Raw genomic sequence first — 20,710 nt, forward strand, 5'->3', positions numbered from 1 at the left:
GTGATATTTTTTAATAATAAATTATTTATCTGATTTAATTAATTTATTCCATTCACCCAATTATATACCTACTATATATAAATATGTGCCATGAGTTTTGATTACATTGTTGTAATTTTATAATCGGGATGTTTATGTGTTATTTTTTCTAACGACAGTCTATATTGTACTGTTATGATGGTGTTCATAGGTTCCTTTATTTTTATTTAGAGGCTTGAAGGCTATTTTTCTATCTAACTAAGGTAATATTCATTCTATTAAATTATGTATTTTAAATTTTTACAATTATTATAGTTTTATATCTTTAGCTTCACTTGCTTGTTAATCAATTTTACACTTGACTTTTGTTATTATTATTATTTTGTTTTTGCTCCAATTAAGAGTTTTATATAATGTAAGAAACCATCATTTTTCTTATGATTGAAAATGCTTTCCTTGGCATTTATTTATTTATTTAACTAATTATTTATTTATTTGAATCTTTTTTTTTTTTGGTTTTCCACGGTATCTCTCAACCCGACAGGTCAAAAACTAATCCGCCGCAGATCTGAACTCCATTTAAGGGTCCGTCGCTGGCCAATGGGTTGTTGCATGCACAAGGCGGGATTCAAACTCCCGACACTTGCTTAAGCGGACGAGTGAGTTGACCACTCGACTAACCCAAATTGGTTATTTATTTGAATCTCTAATTTCGAAAGTACCAAACATTTGAATTTTGGCCCAATGCTAAGCTAGGACCTAAGTAACAGTAAGAACGTTTAATTTTAAAAACGTTTATGTTTGATTGAGAAAAATAATTAATGATGTTATGGGATATATTTGATTATTAGCTAAGAGATAGATTGATTTCTACTTTTCAAAATTATTGAATAATTTAATTATTCAATATAAACTTAAATACCAATAGGGTACTTTAGAAATTTTAAATTATTCAATGCCATGTTAGTTTAAGAATTAATGGTTGAGCCTTTTTTTTTTTAGATATTTTTATTTTTTATTAAAGAAAAGACTATTACATTCTTACAATAAAATTTGAATAGGTTTATAAGTTATTCTTTTTAACTTTTAACTTATAAAAATGTATAGTACTAATATCTGGTATAATTTTTAAAATCAATTGTAATTCCCTAAGTTACATTTAATATAAATATTTATTGTTTAAATTATTTTTTTAAAAGAAACTTAATTAAGCTGTTTACTCAAATTGGATCTAAGCATCGTGTCTAAAACTGGACTCACTACGAAACAGAGGTTTCTCAAAACATAGAAGAAATAAGGTATGAACTAAAGCAAAGAGAGAATGTCGAAGAAGAAAAACTTTCAAGAATCAATTCGATGCTGCTGGTTTCTACTCCTTGTGAACTCTAACGCGAGATTCATTGTCTGGGCCAAAATTTTCCCAAGTCCTTTTCTTCTATCGAACACCAAGGAGTTCCTACCCAACCATAACCCCAAAGAAGGTATGCTATTTGAGTCATATTCAATCTGGGTTCACTTTCATTTGTCACCGTTGCCACAAGATCGATCCACCACAACCAAGTTGAAGAAAGTTGTTCCTAGGAATCGCACTTGCTATTAGAGAGTTGTTCCAGATTTTTGCGACTTCTGGACAAAAAATCAGCAAATGCAACATTGATTCCAGAGCGGCAGAGCATCGAGGACAACATGGGTCAGCTTGAGGTATGTGCCCATGAATCTTTTCTTTCACTGCTAAGCCATTGTGTATTAATTTCCAGATAAAAATTCTAATTTTTGACTCACTGTTAATCTTCCAGATGGATTTCTATAACACCCTAATATTCAAATTCTTATACTCGAGTCATAAGTCAATGATAATAAGGTGGTACGAAAGTATCCACAATAGCAAATATGTACAGTAATCCCAAAATGATCTAAAGCATAAAGTGCAAAATAAAATAAAGTAGCAGAAAATAGAAATAGATGTCCGAAAGTTCACCATATAAATGAAAACACCGGTCATGAGCGGTGACCTCCCCACACTTTAGAATCAAGCATCGCCTTGATGCTACTGCTGAAGCTTGGGATGGGGTCAACAATCGCGCTGGACTGTGGCTCAGGCTCAGGCTGTGGGACTATGACTAGCTGTGGCTCTGGATGTGGCTGTGGATCCTCAAGAGGCTGCTGGACCTCAGTGGTGGCCTGTGTCTCTGGAGGTTCATCCTGATGAGTCGGCTTCTCAGCCAGCTCCTCCTCCTAATCCTGCTCGTCGGAAGCGGGAGAGTCTGGGAGTGGCGGTAGCTCGATGTCCTATGATACAAACACCTAGTCGATGCGGTCGAGACGTCGCATGACACGATGCTCGAAGCGCTCCATGAAGTAAAGGAGGTGCTGTACCAACAAATAAGTCGGCTCAGGTGCTGGTGGTAGTGGTGGTAAGGATGATGCGGCTGCTGAGGATGAGGCGGGTCCTGCTGCCGTGGAGGATGAGGGTCTAGCTGCCTCAACCACCACTCTCGCTCGAGAACGGCGGCTGGTCGGGGGCTTCTCGTGCACCCATCCACCCCATGGAATGGTAACCTCCTTGTCGTCGTCCTCTGGGGGTGGTTGTGTCACATCGTCGTCCTCCCACGGGACATCAGCTAGCTCAACCAAACTAGTGAGCAGTGTAGGAAATAGTAGCAAGCCACGAATATGAGCTCCTCACATGCTATGCCTGATCAGCCGGGGGAAATACACCTCTTTCCCCTCCATGACACACCCAATCAGAACTAGCGTATCCATCAGAATCTCTGAGAAGTGAGTGGTAGGCAAGACATAGTGGGCAAATATCTGCTGCCAGGTCCTAGTCTCCTTAGACAGATATGTGGATAGCATCCCCTTGGGCTTCTTGTTGTTCGAATCCATCACCCAGGGAGCGTCTGGTGTGGCAATCACGCGCTTAAGCACCTCATAGTCAAAAGTCATGGAGAGGAAAGCTACCTCTGCCTGCTGGTAAGCACAAGTGTCAGGAGTACCAACTCTGCAAAGCAGTGCATCCCCTATGACAGCCTCAGTGACCATAATCTCTCTACCCCTTAAGTGCACCGAATCCAAGCCCGCTCGGAAGAAGTTACAGTAGAACTCCTTAACCCATGAGATGTTAATCCTTCCCAAGTCCCTATCAACGAAATCTAGCCCCAACTTTGAGATGCGGGTGTTTATGGCACGCCTCACTTCATTGGGAAAGTTCAACTTCTTCTCAATGTTTAGATTTTTTTTCTTATAACTGAAGAAGCGTAGCTCGCAGTAGAGGTTTGGAAATTTGATCAGGTCAGTGGGTGGCAGCAGCTGATTTTCTTTATCCTCTTCGTTTAACGGATTCTTGGCATAATTAGCATATGGTGAGGAGGTAGAGGTCTTGGAGCGCTTCCTCTTTTTGGAGGTAGTGGCTATAGCCTTTCCCTTGTCTGACATCCTGAAAAACAGAGATGATACAGTATAAACAGATAGCCAAATAGATACAAAGCACTCAAAGCAAAGCATATTCATGAAGTGAATAAAGTAAAGAGATTTCTTGGAATGCAAGTAACAGAATTCAGAATTCAAATCATACTTTAAACTAAGAATTCAAACCACATTTGCACATTATTCGTTCACTAAGCCTAGGAAACACCATATCAAAAATAATGATCAAAAGAGTTAGGTTGAAAACCAAAAGAAGTTAGTTGGTTAAACAGATTAAAGTTAGAAATCAGTTTGAAAATCAGTGATATGGTGGTTATTGGCTCAATTCAAAAGGAATGCACAAAATAGGAATGTAAGCACGTTTACAATCATGAAATGTATCAAGTCATTGATGATGAAATATGGTATAGCTAGAAAGCAACTAATGAGAAAATAAGTCATCAATCAATGCAAGGATCACTAGAGTTATACGAATTAGAGTTGGTGAGAGCAAAACCTTGAGAAACAAGTAATTTAAGCACGTTTAACACCAATTCCAACCATGCATGCAAGTCACAGGGATTGAGGTGAGATTTGAAAATTCATGCGCCATGTGACCAAGGGTATATAGGAATTGAATCACTGGCCACATAGGTAGAAGAAACCATCAATCTTGTGAAAGCAAGCAAGTTGAGCTTAATTCTAATTGAAAATCAAGTTTATGGTAAATTTGAAAACTTACTCAATCATGCAATGCATATAGCAAATTAGCATTGCAAGCAAGTAAAGTGCATTAGGAGCATAACCAAAAACCTGTAAACATGCCCATGAGGATTTTTCAAAACCCTTTAGGTAACAAAATTCTAATTGATACAGAAATCATCAACTAGAGTTAGTTACACCAATCAAAGCATTGTTAATTCATGGAACATGGCTAGGAAAAATCTGGCAGCATTTCAGCAGCAAATTGGCTATTTCAAAGTTTAAACAGCAAATCAGGTTCCATATGAATTCATCAACAATCAAAACACAAAACCATATATATGAATTCATATGAATACAACAAAAAACCAATAGTTCAACAGCAACGTAAATTAAACAGCACAAAGAACAGCATCAGTTCCTTTCATCAATTAAACATAGGCAAGCAGCATCACAGATTAAATGAACATAGAATAATCTAAGAAAACAGAGCAATTTCACACAGCAGCAAAGATTCAGTTAATCCTAGATCCACTACTCAGCCCAGATTCGCTAACCACCTAAGTAAACTAAACTAACTAACTAAGCTAGCTAATTAATGAAATTAACATAAAGCAGTAAAAGGGAAGCAGAACAGGGGAGGGTATAGAACCTGGGACGTAGAAACTGAATGGGGCAAATGAAGAGAAGGTGAAGCGGAACGACGGTTTGACGTCACAGTGGAGCTCGCGCCAGCGATAATGGGGTCGCGGCGGTGCTTGGGGTGGTGCTGAGGCTGGCTGCGAGAGAGAGCAGAGACAGAGAGGGTCGAGTGGAAGAGAGGGAGTGAGGAAGGGGGTTGGACGCGCACGGAGATGGTGGTGGTGTGCCGGAGGTTGCTCGCCGGAGTGCTGGTTGTGGAGGGATAAGGGAAGAGAGACGTTGGTTGAGAGGGAGAATGAGAAACGTTAGAGCAGAGGAGAAGAGGATTTGTGCGACTGCGCTAGGGCTTCGCGTCCCTGGGGTACGTAAAAATTTGAATCCACACGTGCACGCACCGTGCGCGTCCACGTGGGTGGAGGTAATTAAGGATTGGCGCGGAAGCGCCATGTGCGCTTACGCGTAGATGGGAGAATTAGGGATCGGCGTGGACGCGTACAGTGCGCGTCCACGCGGGTGTGCTGGGCCAAAGGCACAAAAGAGGCCCAGAGTTGGCATAACTCTCGGGTCTTTTGGCCTGGGTGATGCTAAGACGCGTCGACACGCGCGCGTACTGTGCGCGTTTGCGTGGATGGCTTGAGCTTATGGAATGGGCGCGAAGGCGCCAAGTACGCCAACGCGTGGGTGAGAAAATAAGGAGTGGCGCGGACGCATACAGCGTGCGTCCGCATGGGTTGAGGCACAGAGTTGGCCCAAAAGTGGCACAACTCTCTGGTCTTTGGCCCAGAAAGGAAAATTGTGCAGCCGACACACGCGCGCACTATGCGCTTGCGCGTGGCTTGGTTTTTTTTTTTTTTAATGAGCATCAAAGAGAGCTCATAACCTTCCCATCCTTCTCTAAGACTCTAGACTAGCTAAGATGAAAAATTAAACACATTTTTGGAATATTGGGGATTTTTCAAACAAATTGAGGAAACTTGCAATCCAAGCAAAAACTCAAATTCAGAGAATTATCCCTAATTAAAGCATAGATTGTAATAGCACCTTAGCAGGCAAGCAAAATATATCAAGAAGTAAAAAAATTATATACAATGGAACTTAATTCATTCATTCATTATATCTACAAGAGAATGGAAAGAGTTTACCATTGTGGGGTGTCTCCCACCAAGCACTTTTAGTTTAAGTCCTTAAGGTGGACATTGGGAGGCTCCTTGTCAAGGTGGCTTATGCTTGTATCCATCCTTGAACCTCCAAGAGTGCTTGTCCTTCAATCGGTTGTCAGAAGTTCCAACCTTCTTCACTAAGCTTGAATGAGGTTCTCTCCAAGACATGAGCTCCCAAAATTGACTCTCATAGGGTAACCTAGGATCCCATATCTTGTCCTCGCACCCATCTTCTAGTTGATTGCCTTGACTTTATCCGGGCGACGAGAAAGCAGAATTCTCATGAAAGCACTAAACTACTCTCCTGGACCCATTTAATTGAGCATTACACCAATTCATGTTCTTCAATTTTGAGCTTTCAACCATAATGAGTCTACATTTAGAACACCAACCACTAAGCATCCTTCTCTTTCGCTTAATCCCAAAAAGCGCCCTAAGTTGGCCATCCGTCTCAAGTAGACCATACTCAAGTGGGATAATAAAGCTGAGAGTTAGAAGTTTTACCCACTCAAGCGAAGGATTGGATGGTGAACTAGGTGGAGGAGTTCCCAAAGGTCTTGATAAAGCATGCTCTACTCTCGTCCATCTTCTTCTAGAGGCTTCCACCACTTGGCAAGGTTTTTCAAGTTTCTCAGCTTGCCAAGCTTCCTCAAGTTCACATTCTTCTTCACCAACTTCTTCTATCTCCTCCCCATCACTCTCATCATAGATAGGAGGTCTAGTGAAGTCTACCTCACCATCAAGTCTAAGCATTTTGGGGAGAGACTCTTCAAATTCGAAAGGATCATATGTGGATGTGGAATCATCATAGACAGGAGGGCTTGTTGCTTGGAACACTTCTTCCAGTTCTTCACTTACAATGGGTTTTGGAGGTGGCACACCCTTCTCAACATTGCATTCTAATCCACTGGGAGAAGACTCAACAAGATCGTCAAGGGGATTGATTAATGTGGGCAAAAAATCACTAGTGATGGAATCCACTTCTTGATCAATTTCCTTCAACTCTCCGTTTACTTTCGCAACTTTACTCTCCTCTTCAACATCCGTTATGTGCTCAACATATTCCAAACATCCATCCACTACTTCCTTTTGTTCGCTAATCTCCATCTTCTCCTCTTGTTGCTCTTCTTGCTTCAACTCTTCTTCCTCACCATGGAGCCTTAAGTTCATTTTCTCACCAAACTCCTTGATTGTTTCTCCATATTCAACAATGGGGGTACTTAGGGTGCATGAGCTTAGGTGGGATGTTAGGTGATTCACAGCTTCTACCATGCTAGCTATCCTTGCTCTTAACTCCTTAAATTGAGTTTCATCCTCCTCTTGTCGCCTTAAGATGCGAGATTCAAGGTCTCTCGATTCTAATATGAAGGCTTTGTCGGAAGGTGGTGGTGGAAGTTTTGATTCATTTTTTAAGGGAAGATTATTAATGTTGGAAGGTGGTTTATATTGATGGAATTCTTGAGATGGTGTATGTGAAATTTGTGGTTCTAGGGAGTATTGATGTTGGAATAGTGGTTGTTCTAGATGTGGTTTATATGGTGATTGATATGGTGTGTATGAGTTATGGTCATATGGAGTTGAATGGTGGTGTGAGGCTTGTGAGTATGGTGTATGGCTATATTGAGGAGTGGGATCACATGCATATGGTGATTGTGGTTGACAACCACAATGAGGGTCATCACACACATTGGATTGATACACATTAGGATCAGGATTATACCCATAAGAGTTCGTAGGAGGTTGTTGCCATGAAGGTGGTTCATAAGCTCGAGGTTCCTCCCATCTTTGATTTCCAAATCCTTAATGTATATCCTCATTGGAGCTTTCATTTCCTACAACATAGTTTGAACTACACTCATAGCCAAAAGGATGAGAATTCATAGTGAAAGAGAAAATAAAATAAAAACAAAGATTAATAAGAAACAAAGAAGATAAAATCCTAAACTAGAAAAAACTAGCAAATAAACCAAAATTCAAACTATTCACAATATATACAATAGCTAATAACATAGCACCATTGTGTTCCCCGGCAACGGCGCCATTTTGATTTATGATGATTTTTTTCGATGGTCTAGAATTTCTTCTTATAGAAAAGAATTACTTCGTTGTAAGCATAGCTCTAAACCAACGAACAACTCTCACAATCAAAATATTATCGGTTGTCACAAAGAACAAACCCCAATAAGAATTAACTGAAGTATTTAGACGCCGAGTCGTCTCCCTAGGAAACAATGTAGTGCTTAGTTATTGGCTATGAAGGGGTAAAGAGGGGGGTTTTGGTTCATGAGATGGAAAGAAAGTAAATCAAGCAAGTGAGTAAAGAAAGCAAAATAGAGAACTCTTGGCTAAGACTTAGGTAATCGAGATCACCATCCTTGTCAACAAACCGAATATTGATAATTATGAGAGGCCAACCTATTAAGTCTACTTCCCAAAAGCTTTAAGTACGTAACATTTACTCCTAAGCTTGAAGTACGTCAAATAGGTTTGATCACATCAACTCTTAAGTCCTAACCTACCTACTAATTAACTTAGTAGTGGGTTAGCGTCAATGGGTATCAAATCGATCACCATGGGTTCTCAATGCACCAATTCCATCATACTCAATTACTCAAGTTTACCCAATTCCCTTGGCTTAGACCAAGAGTTGACAAAACTACTCAAAAACCAAGGAGAACATTTCATCAAACACATAGAGTGCAATAAAAGTAAACATCATAATTTTGCCAAAATAATAAAATCTAACAACTACTAAGTGCAAGAAAAGTAAGATCATAACTCAATTCATCAATTAAAGAAACATCAACATCAAAATTGCATTAAATGTAAACCAAATCTAACATAAGTTCATCATTACAAAAGAGAGCAAAATGAGAAATTAGCATCACAATTAAGAGAATCAAGATGTAGAGATGAGAAATTATAAAAGAAACAAGATGAAATTAAGTAATTAAACATGAATCTAAGATAATCTAACATAATCCTAACCTAATTCTAGAGAGAAGAGGGAGCTTCTCTCTCTAGAAAACTAACTAAAGGCTCATGTTGGCTAAAACTAATTGCTCCTCTTTTGCTTGGACTTCAATTCTGCATGAAATACACTCAGAAACAAGTTGGATTTGGGCCTGGGCAGCTCAGAAATCGCCCCCAGCGTTTTGCCTTTAAGTGGGCCATGTAAGAGTATTAGCGTGTGCGCGCCATGTGCGCGTGTGCGTCAATTGGCAAATTTTCCATCCGCGCGGACGCGGCATGTACGCGTACACGTCTATGGGCGAGACCACTTTTTTTTTTTGTGCGTGCGCGCCTTGTGCGCGTGTGCGTCCCTTGATACATTCCCAATCTTTGTTTCTTCATGCATTCTCCCCTTTGTATGCTTTTCTACTCATTTCTTCCATCCAATACTTGCCTTATAAACCTGAAATCACTCAATACACATATCAAAGCATGGAATGGAATTAAAGTGAATCAAAATTACCAATTTAAAGCCTAAAAGCATATTTTTACACTTAAGCAAAATTCAAGGGAGAATTACAAAACCATGCTATTTCATTGAATAACTGTGGAAAAAGGTGGTAAAATTCCCCAAAATAAGCACAAGATAAATCACGAAATCGGGGTTTATCAGTTACCCAGCTCATTTGGTGGAAATCGAAAAGGGGGTTCATCTCTGAACCAAGCCCATTTCACGCTCTTTTCCAAAATATTTCTTCCCTCCAAGAGACTCTGCCATGCCCGAGATGGTCTATTCCCCTTTTTTTGCTTCAAGAAAAGAGGTTAGCTTGTAATATTTATTTTTAAATATTTTGTAGAATAGAGAATGAGACTTGGTTAATAATCTCCATCCCTGTTTTTCCAACATTGCTAGATTAAAACTTTTATGTTTTTGAATCCTAAACCACCTTCCCGTTTATCTCTGCTTAATGTATCCTAGCTGTGCCAATGCATATTCCTTTCATTATGTTTCTGCCCCACCAAAATTTCATCATTAACCTATGTAGGTCATCGATTAATGTCTCAAGTAGCATTAAACAACTTAGTAAGTATATAGGAATAGCAATGCTTATTATTTTGATTAGGATTTCTCTTCTGCTAACTGATAGCAGATTTCTCTTCCAGTAATTCAGTTTTTTTGTGACTTTGTCCTTCATGTAAGAAAAAGTCTCCTTCTTCGATCTATTAACCATGGAGGGCAAGCCCATATATTTATCTTGAGTACCCACATTCGGAACTCCAAGTAGATCCGCCAACTCGCTTCTTACCTCTTGTTGAGTATTCTTGCTAAAAAAATACCACTGATTCATTCAAATTGACTTCTTGGCCACTTAGGCTACTGTACAACTATAAAATGGCTTGTAAATTAATGCAACTTTGCTAGTTTTCCTTGTAAAATAGGATAGAAATATCTGCAAATAATAGATGATTGATGGTTGGGCATTTACTATTCAACCGAAGCCTCTAAAATAGGTTATTCTGTTCTGCTTTGTGGAGCAGATAGAAAATTTCCTCTGCACAAATTAAAAATAGGTATAGAGAGAAGGGATCTTCTTGTCGGAGCCTTCTAGTTGGCTTGAAAAAACCAATGGTGAACCATCCACAATAACAGAATAAGAAATAGTTGACACACACTCCTTCATCCACTCTATCCATCTATTACAGAAATTAAATTTCTCCACAACAAACCATACAAAACTCCACTCCACACGATCATAAGCCTTACTCATATCGAGTTTTAGAGCTAAGTCATTATCACCATAGGTTTTATTTTTCAAAAAATGAATACATTCATGCGCCACCAGAATATTATCATTAATTAGACTACTCCGGATGAAAGCACTTTGATTATCACTAATAATTCTGCTCATAAGTGGTTGCATTCTATGAACAAGAAATTTAGAAATAATCTTGTAGAAAACTGTGCTTAGACTAATAGGTCTGATTTGAGACATCATTATAGCGTTAGGCACTTTTGGTATCAAACATATTTGTGTATGATTGAAACTCTTTGGAATTCTGTTACCTCCAAAAAAGCTTTTAATAGCTCAACAAACATCTCCCTTAATGATATTCCAGTAGAGCTGATAAAATTTAGTGGTGAATTCGTCATCTCCTGGAGCTACTTCAGCATTAATTGAAAACACTGCTTTCTTAATCCCATCTTCAATAATCGGCCTTGTTAGCCTCCTGTTAGTTTTATCTGAAATATTTCTGCTTACTCCCCCTAAAGCTTCTGATGGATCACTAGGATAACTTATTGAAAACAGGCCCTCAAAGTAACTCTGTGCTCTCTCTCCAATAGTTTCGAGGATAGTACACCACTGCCCATCTTTATTCTCTAGTTTCCAGATGTTATTCCTTCGATTCCTTTCTTGATGCTTGGAATGAAAGAATCTAGTATTTTGGTCATCCTATGTCAACCAATTCACCCTTGATTTCTCCTTCTAGAACTACTTTTTCATAGTATAAGCTTCTGCCAATTGATCCTCCAGCCACAGCATTTCTTCCTTCTCGTACTCATTCAGCCATTCTTTCATGATTGAAAGGTTGTCTTCTTATTGTTCCATAGTTCTCCTGTTATTGCTACCCCTGAGGATTTCCATTTCATCAACTCACATCTGCAACGTTTGAGTTTCTAAAACAATTGAAACATAGTCGACCCACTCATCCTCATTTACAATTTTTTTATTTACAATTGTATCCACTGCCTCTATCCTACACCACCTCTCTTGGAAACAAAATCGTCTTTTGCCTTTACGAGTCTCCGAATTTGTGTGAAGTAAGAGCGGTCTATGATCCGATTCGTTGTCATCAAGATGGGTAACAGTTGCCATAGGATACCCTTCTCGGGATTTTGAAGAGATTAGTACCCATCCATCAGTCTTTCCTTTATTGCTCTATCTTGACAACTCCGATTTCACCATGTATAATTATCTCCAATATATTCTGCATCAATCAATCCTCTCCTATTGATAAACTCTTAAAAATTCTACATCGCTTGGTGTGATTTCTCCCTACCTCCCTTATTTTCATGGGACATTATAATAGCATTAAATCCACAGTTACCATGCATCTTTCCCTGCTTGCTGGATTATAGGAAGAAGTACTTCAAATTGGCTATTGTGAATCTAATCACCACTATGAAGGTGAACCCCTAATACCTTCTAGTGGTGTTGCTGGTCCTGGTCTTTCACTGTGAACCAAATGTAAAAGTCTCCACTTTCTTTCACCAATAGCTTCACTTCTTCCTTCCAAGTAAACACCAAACCTCCAGTTGTTCCATTTGTATCAACACAAAAGTTTTCTTTAAAATCACATGTTCGTAACTGACCATTAACAAATGAGGTTTGATGTTTAGTCTCACATAAAAACATCACCTCGAGAGAATGGGATCTCATTATCCTTTTGATGTTGTGAATTGTCAGGGGTTTCTCCAAATCTCGGCAATTTCACATCATCAGCTTCATTGCATTTGGAGTGCCATATTTGGGTTGGCACCCTTCAGTTCTTTCCTTCCATAACTCTCCAGTCCTCGTGACCTGCCTGCAATTTCATCACATCTGTTCTTCGTTTTTCCCCTAACATACTGATTATTGGTTCTCTTGATCCACCTCTCCTAGCGAGATGCTTGATCTTCTGTCTCTTATTACTCTTCCTATCATTCTTGTGATTTGCACCAATTTAAAAGCTGTTCTGGTCAGTCAAATTACTTGTAGGGAGACTAATATCAAACGATGGAACTGTGTTGCTTTTGTTTTCTTCCGAGGCTCTTGGGCTCCTACTTTCCTGAACAGATAATTTAGCAAAGTTTTTTAATAAGCTAATATGGATAGGTTTCTTACCCATTAGATTTGCAACAGTGTTCTTCCTTGCCAAATTAGGGCTTTGATTTTCTTTCATCTCCTTAATTCTCCATCCTACCTATTCAGCTTTTAGATCAGGCCTCCATTTCAACCATTCTTTTGCTTCTACTTCTGAAATTGCAAGGAGTTGATTGCAGTTTCGTGTTTTATATTCTAAAACTCCATAAAACAGCAATAAACTTCAAACTTTTCATACTTCAATTGTAGCACGAATATCTTTTTATTTAGGCTAATCAGCTTCATGATTTATTTGAGTGTTTTAGTAACATCCACTTTTACTATCACCTTCATAATTATGTCTTCCTTAGACCTCATTATAAAGAAATCAATATCTAAGACGTTTTCAATTTTTTCCCCTATCCTCCTTGCCACTTCTTTTATTTTACAAAACTCCGGTATATCCCACATTTGGATCCACATAGGGATTCTCGAATAGTCATCTTTTGCAATCTTCATATCTGAATTCCATTGCGTTAGATGAATTACAAACTATTTTATTAGTCATGGAGAACCCCTCTCCACTCTGAGCAGATAAGTTTCATTGGCAAAGAAAAACTAATAATTGTCTCCATGGCTTTTGATTCTAAATCCCTCTGGATGGTTCTAGATAGCAGTGATAGCACTTTCAATAGTTCCCATACCAAACTTCCGATCTGTCATAATTCTCCCCACCAGACTCTTGGAATAATCCTCAATACCTGATTTTACATCTGCTTCCTCCAAAACAATTACTTCCTCATCAGATTCATTAACATGATCTGATTATCTCACCATAACGCGGTAAAAGTGATATTGTAGCTTGAAAACAAACACACGCGCGCGCACAAAATCCAATTTTCAGTAGACTATATTTTTGAATTGTCAGTAAAATTGAATTCAAACACTCTCACACTGACAATAGCTCTCAAAATTATCAAAATCCTAACCTACACTACAAAGTCAAAACCCAAATGTGGAGTAGCTGAGAGCAAGGATCTGGGGTTCATTATGGGGAATGAAAGCTTGAATCCAAACTACGTGTTTCCCCGATGGATGCCGCAATTCGATTGCAAAAGCTATTGTTCTTGATGATGTCTGGTCTCTGCATTTTTTATTTTTGCTTCTACTCAGTCACATGCTTCGTTTTAGGTCTCTGCATTTTTTATTCTGCATGTTTGATTTTTTGCATAGTTAGGCTTTGATCATAGCATCAGATTTAGCTTTGCTTTACGTCTTTTATTTGATTATAGTTATTTCATTTTTACTTTTGCAGTTGATTCTTGCTCACTTTCTTTCTAAAAGCTGTGCATTATGGTGAGAAGAAGAAGAAATAGAAGTTGCTGAAGCTTATTTTTACTTTGTGAATTTAATTGGATTTTGGTTGCTGAATTTGTTTGTAGCTCGAGTATTTGACATAATTAGTTGCTACTTTGATTTTGAATTTCTAATTTGTCCGTATTGATATAACTTGATTCTTTTTTCTTCAATTTTAGTCACAGATTTAAGATCAAAGGTTGCATTTATCTCGCTATTCTACCTCTGGAAAATAAGAAAGTTACTAGCAGGGTACCAATTTTCTTATTCTTACTATTGTTGTTGTTGATCCTTTGCTTTTACTTAATTTCTCATTTCTAAGCTTGTTTTAGTTCATCAGTGGTAATTTTTCCCCATGCTATTGTTGAATAAATCCAAATCATCTGAGCAATTTGCCCAGTAGCTCCTAGAAATTAGAAAAACTTGTTTCTTGCATGAATTGAACCTTTCTTGCATGCTTAATTCATTGCCTGAATTTGTTTATAGCATAGTTGAGGTTTGATTAATAGCACGAGTTTTAGCTTGCTTTAGGTCTTGTATTTGATTATAGTTGGGGTTTCATTTTATTTTTTTTTCTTTTACTGATTTGTATTTTTCTTCCTTTTAAACAAATGTTGTTTTGGCTTATCGTTGCATCGGACTCAATTTTAGTTGCTGAAGTTTGATTTTGGTTAATGAATTTATTTCATGCTGTCACATTTAGTTTTATGTATAATGTCTTAAGGGTTATTTAATTTCATTCCTTTTGTTGTTCTAACATCATCTTGAGCGGCTCCCTTTGCTATTCAATCAGCATTGGCAAATTTCGTTGCATCCATATTATTATTTTTTAGCAGTAGATTCAAATCTGAGACTAACCGTATCACGTAGATTTTGTAAATTGCCAACGTATAAAGTTTAAAAATCAGTCTACTGAAGATCTAAGTTGTTACATGAGTCGAAAGAGACAAGGACTGCTAGAGAATCTTCTACATTTTCTTGAATGAGATTTGTCAATAAGAAGTGATACAATGAAGTTATCATCTTTATAGGGCATTGTTCTGATGAATGAGCGGTTTCAAAAATTGATCACCGATAAAGAGAAGCTTTCAAGTTTCAAGATTTTTAATGCAACTCACCCAAGAATTTTATTGATTATGAAATGGAGGTTGCACAATAGATTTTACTTGGCAATTTTTGGATTTATTGAATCTTACAAACGGTTTATGCCCCATATGAAGGAACAGTACCTAAATGCAAATGCTCATTCACAAGATTTTACTGATTGTATTTTACATCTTTTTATATGTTAATTGATAAGGTCCAGTGCCTCTTGCAAGAATGGAGCTATTTGTATAAAAAGGCACTGAAGCATCTATCTATAGTGAGCGCACCAAATAAGGTTCATGTGTAGAAAAAAAAAAAACGTTATAAACCTAGGTCTTACTAACATCTCACTTCATATAACTTGCTCAACATGATCTTGGCCAAATTGAAGTTAGAACATAACCATATACTACAAGGAAAAAAATTGTAATTGTCAAGGTTCTGATAATTGAATTGTTCTAGCTACTGATTTGAGGTTCAACCAATTCAATCTACCAAAATAAAATTAAAAAAATACTTATTATGAAAAGAATGAAATATAATTATATATACCTATTTAATTATAACCGATCTAACAGATCAATTAGTGATTCAATGGTTGCACTAGTAATCCAATGACCCAATACTATGATAGAGTTAATTACCTGTTCGATCTTAATAACTACGCCACTGAGATGATACTACGGTAAACAACAACCAGACCACTTCTAGCTACACGCAAAACAAGCATGAAAAGTTTTAAGCCGTCAACATCGTCGTCTGGGAGCAAATCACAGATACTCATGAGCCTTTCCATAATACCTGTTAATGACTTCACACTGCCAATAAAAGAATTACAGAGCATCATTTTGAATGCGACAGAAAACTAATGACAGAAAAGTATCATAAATTCAGCAGTATTTCTCATGGATACCAAAAAGACATGCCAACACACACACACATCATAAATCTGGAGAAAGAACTAGTGATCTTTGACCAATTCTTTACTTCACATTTATAATCGAAAGATTAAAGAGAAATGTAATCTTTATTTCCATCAGTTAACTTTGATAACTTCATTGTAATTTATCAGGTACATATCCATGTAAATGATAGAGTTCACAAGAGATTGACTAAAATTGCTTGCCACTCTTTTTTATCTTCATTATCAGTATGTTACATGAAAGAATACCAGTTTTAAGGACACAATTTGATTCCTTAATGTTCACAAGTGATGCTTGTCAAATTATTAGGATGTCCGCAAGATAACTTGGAATTTAAATATCTTCATATTAGCATGTCCGCTTACCTTCTTTGACACATCAGGAGCATCTGGACTTTGCACAGGATAGAATTTGTAAAATCTTATATTTTCAAATGCAGCTTTAGTTTCCTCACTCATTTCCTCAACGGCTTTTCTCCGAGCTTCCCTTGCCTACGAAGACAAAATCAGTGAAAAATGAAAAAAGCAGAAGCAGATGGCAACAAAACAAGGTCTGCAAAACCAAAGAAAATTACCTCTTTATTAGCTTTCTTTGCTTCACGTACTCTTTCCTTGACAAATTCCTATAACAAAGAAAGGATCAGCCAAAATCCTGCCTGGTAAAGTTGGAAACATGCACCTTTCTCATTTACTAGGTACCTTGAAGGCATCTTTTTGATCTGCTGATAATTCCTCATCTTGTATGACAGCATTAGTGAACTCCTGTGAAATATAAAGCAAGTATGCACTCAAAGATTTGTCTATTATCATATTATTTTCCAGCTATCTTCTATTTGATGCTACTTTATGAGGAGGTTCAATGCAGAGAAAGTAAAAGGATTGGGGTAAAAAAAGAAAAATAGAAGCTTCTCTCCTCAAGCTTTGAGCTTCCCGTCTCTCAATAAAGATATGTCAAGATTCTTTAGACTGAATTTCAAAAATAGATGTTTCTTATCTGTAAAGAGAATATAATTGAAGAATGCGCTGCAAATAAAAAGAAAACTCCAGGCATCATGATTACTGGCTATTATATATGATTGTATGGGGAAATGTCAACTTTTCTAATTTCCACATTAAAATTTATCTTCTAGCAAGTTTAACCCGACAAAATCATAAACATCAGAAAGTTAATCTGTTACCTCAAGATCGTCAAACTCCCAATCAAATGTACCAAAGACCTGCGATAAAAAGTAAACAATAGTATGGGAGAACAAAAACCATATATGGCACTAAACTTCCTACTACTGTTGATACAATGATACTCTGACAGAATTTAGCAGTGAAATGAATATTTAAACATGCATATAAAGTGGGGATCTCAAGCAACACAAAGATTGCCATTTCAATAGACAAAAGTTTTAACAATCATAGTTACCGGCTTCGGCTCTGTTGGAAACAATATTTGAACCTCGGTACTTTGTTCAAGTTCATCTTCCTTGAATGGATGGTAGAAATCTTCAGAAAGAATGATATTAAAGGACACAATTAATCAAATCTTCTTTACAAGAATAATAAAAAGACGGCATCTTAATCTTCTTTATAATAATAATAGAAAGACGGCATCTTATCTTCTTTGTTCTATCAGATAGAAATGGTCAACACATTAATGTGATCAATGATACCGTAAAGGAAAGCCAGAAACTCACATGGCAAGCAGTACTCGTACTTTTTTACTTGTTCCAACTTTAGATGTTTTAAAGCAGACCTGAATCACAGAGTATATCACACATAAAATAAAAGTCATCAACATTTTCATACAAGATGAATAATTTTATGGGAAAGATAAGTATCTCATTTAAATTATAGGATATCTGTTTTAGGCACATAATAACATTATGGCTTTAAGATTGGGGTCCCCTATACATTAGTCAGTTAAACAAGAAAACAAGTGATGGAAGGTACATCATAAAACAACAGAGAACATAAAAACTTGTGCTCCACTACTGCATTTTACCAGAGTAACATATTCATCCTAACACACTCGCTTTCAATGGATATACCATACTCATTTTGCAACCTGAAATTGTGAAGCAAGCTATTGATACCGAGGGGGAATAGAGAAGATAGTGTCGTACCTCCTTTGGGTGCAACTCAAGATAAATACTTGAGACTTCAATCTGTCACCATTGAATACAATATATAAAGACAAGCACCAAAATTAAATAAAACACGAAGGGTAGACAAATTACCGGTCCTTTGGGGGCATATATGGGATCCAATCCATTTTCATTTGTTTCATGGGAACAATCTCTTCATTCTCTCTTTGAACAGAGGTAATCCCAATTTTATCAGATGGTGGGAAAGGTGATACTACCTATTTTACACAAGGAAGTTGGAGCATTTTTAAAATTAAAACAATAGTGAAAATTACGTTTTGTAATTATCAAAGTTGGTAAAGTTGCAAAAATAATCCCGATTTTTTTAACCAACAATAGGTGAACAGGAATTTCTACAGCAAATCTAGACATAGTTAAACATAAGTATTTCATATTATGCCCAATACCTGGATCAACTCACAAGTCACGAATCAAGCTATTGATATTTGCCTAATAAAGAATTTATTTTTCATGATAAAAGTATAAATAAAAGATACCTCAAGCAATGATCAACTTAGCTAGAAGATTTTAATGTAGACAGAGCTCAGTTTGAGTCGGAAACTTACAGCGACAATAATAGGTACGAAGATAACTTTTTCTACATCTTTAAAGCAGACTTGTTGAGCTGCATACCATGTCAAAAACATATATAGATGAATGCCCAAAATAAGTGACAATGTTAACCTACATAAATATCGTCAATAGGGATGCAAAGTAATGAAACAAAACAAATAAAAGGCTAGAAATACTTACGCTCAGTGCAACCAAAAAGGTAAACCCTTTTCCCATGTAGAACACCGCCCTCTTCAAATGCATCCTAAAAACAATTTAGAGATCAAATTATTAAGCTAAATTCTTAAGACCAAATACAGAACTACAAAATCAAAGGAAAACTTGTATTTGACAACTAAACTCACTTCCAGATTAGAGAAACTCCACTTGTACTGATATACAGAATCCAATTGATCCCACTGGCATTATAATACGATGGAGGAGGTAAGAAAGAAAAAGGACAAAAAAGGAGGACAATTCAATAATCAGCTTAAGAAACTAGTAATTCTAAAAAAATTAACAAACCTCTGTTCCAACAAGGAAAACTTCTCTCCACAAATCTTCCTAAAAAACACAAATCAACAAATATTTATTTATCAGTAGAAGCATACATGTATACTGATGGATAAATTCAAGGGAATCATTTATCTACTATTTGAAATTTTACTATATATCTAATATTTGAAAAATGAAAAACAAAACTGACTAATCTTTGACCATAAAAAATTGAAAGAAAAGGTATAATTGAAACAAATAGAACATTAAGAGTAAAATTGAATCGAAATAAAACTTAAAATTGAAATCATCATCAAATGTTGAGCATATACAATATATCTTTCCCAATAAAAATAAAAGCTACATTGTGGAAGCAGAAGCAAGTAAAGCGTGCTTACCAAGTTGCGCTTCTCCTCGAAGTACTCCTCGTGGGGCTTAGGGTTAGCTTGAGATCGAGAAGGTGGTTTCGTGGAATGTTTCTTGTTTTGTTGTGGTCCATGTTGGGGTTCTCTCTTCCTCTTACTTGCATTCCTCATTGTGACGTTTTTTCCGATTTATCTCCTCAGTAGAAGCAATGAGAAAAGATGAACCGAAGGAGCTTCACGGAATGAGAGCCAAGAGAGACGATTGAGAGAGCCAAAGAGGAGTGCAGAGCTACGGTTGACGGCTGAGGGGGGAGAGAAGAGGGTGAATGATTCAATGGTCCGGCATCTTTTTTCACCAACGTTGGTGAAAGTTAACTATTCTCTTACACCGCTAGATTTTTTGGTTCAGTTCTTTTTTAAAAACTATTGGGCCTTATAATAGCCCATTTATTAAAGCCCAATTAGCCTAATAAATTTTTTCATCCAAAAAAACTAATAATTTTAGAATAGCATTATATTTTTTTGGGTAAAAAAATTAAATTAGCTCTAAAACCACATGTTAAGCATAAGATTAAAAAAATGTTTTGTCATTTATTGCAAAAATATTTTTTTTTTTTAACGTTTTCAATACATAAAACAAATAAATAGCATTAAAATATTTTTTGTATGATATGCTTAACCTCTATTTTTAGGGTACAGATAGCAAAACTCTATTTTTATAATATTTTTATTTTTACTAAATTTTTTTTAACATACTAAAAAGAGCTTTTCTCTTTTAAAAAATATCTTTTTCTAATAATTTAACCACGTCCAAACAAACTCTGATAAAAATATAGAAAAAGAGAAGCATTACATAAATATTTCACTTTTTTTTAAAAATAAATAAGGACTAATAGACTGGTCGTCATGCCACACTAAAGGTCCGGTTCAGCGGAGTGGATTTAGTGGGTTTTTTAAGGTTGGCGGATTTAAAATTTCTGCTCAACCAACATTTTTTGGTGTGTGAATTCGACGAATTTAATCTGTTTTACCATTCTATCATAGTGCACGAGTAGTTTCAAGTAAAAGTAGTATATTTCTTAAGTATTTGCTTGGTACAATGATTAATTTATAAGTG

The 20,710-nt window shown here is 36.7% G+C and overlaps 1 protein-coding gene and 1 long non-coding RNA gene across 6 annotated transcripts in view; one reads left to right on the forward strand and one right to left on the reverse strand.

Moving 5' to 3' along the window:
- LOC110265847 overlaps nt 5,998-20,710 on the forward strand; it is a 25,857-nt gene continuing 11,144 nt past the window's right edge. Inside the window, exons 1-3 of one of the 3 annotated variants that reach the window (XR_002352292.1) lie at nt 5,998-6,009; nt 13,747-13,822; nt 14,218-15,263. This is a non-coding gene — a long non-coding RNA (uncharacterized LOC110265847). Of the gene's footprint in view, nt 6,010-12,713; nt 13,823-14,217; nt 15,264-20,710 lie in introns of those variants that run through there. The other 2 variants (XR_002352290.1, XR_002352291.1) reach the window with 2 other exon arrangements.
- Nucleotides 15,645-19,955, reverse strand: LOC107613721. Of its 3 annotated transcripts, none has more exons than XM_016315843.2 (14): nt 19,627-19,954; nt 19,259-19,297; nt 19,099-19,152; nt 18,935-18,998; nt 18,748-18,806; nt 18,275-18,399; nt 18,161-18,202; nt 17,732-17,790; nt 17,461-17,540; nt 17,225-17,263; nt 16,746-16,808; nt 16,622-16,669; nt 16,413-16,538; nt 15,645-15,942 (listed from the first exon to the last, which is right to left on the reverse strand). In XM_016315843.2, the coding sequence occupies exons 1-14, from the start codon at nt 19,762-19,764 to the stop codon at nt 15,895-15,897; spliced, it is 984 nt and encodes a 327-aa protein (XP_016171329.1). In that variant the 5' UTR covers nt 19,765-19,954; the 3' UTR covers nt 15,645-15,894. The 3 variants fall into 3 exon arrangements, with proteins under 3 accessions (XP_016171329.1, XP_020964905.1, XP_020964906.1); XM_021109246.1 differs by lacking the exon at nt 15,645-15,942 and adding an exon at nt 16,236-16,349 and having other exon boundaries at nt 16,381-16,538; nt 19,627-19,955; XM_021109247.1 differs by lacking the exons at nt 15,645-15,942; nt 18,161-18,202 and adding an exon at nt 16,236-16,349 and having other exon boundaries at nt 16,381-16,538; nt 19,627-19,955.

The sequence above is a fragment of the Arachis ipaensis genome, chromosome B08 (genome assembly GCF_000816755.2).
Source record: "Arachis ipaensis cultivar K30076 chromosome B08, Araip1.1, whole genome shotgun sequence".
NCBI classification, from domain to species: domain Eukaryota; kingdom Viridiplantae; phylum Streptophyta; class Magnoliopsida; order Fabales; family Fabaceae; genus Arachis; species Arachis ipaensis.

Coding starts and splice junctions, on each gene's coding strand:
- LOC107613721 (XM_021109246.1), bottom strand. CDS start 19,764: ATGAGGAATGCAAGTAAGAGGAAGAGAGAACCCCAACATGGACCACAA. Junction 16,670..16,745: donor ATCAAAAAGATGCCTTCAAG/GTACCTAGTAAA, acceptor TCTTTGTTATAG/GAATTTGTCAAGGAAAGAGT. Junction 16,350..16,380: donor GCTAATATGAAGATATTTAA/ATTCCAAGTTAT, acceptor ACATCCTAATAA/TTTGACAAGCATCACTTGTG.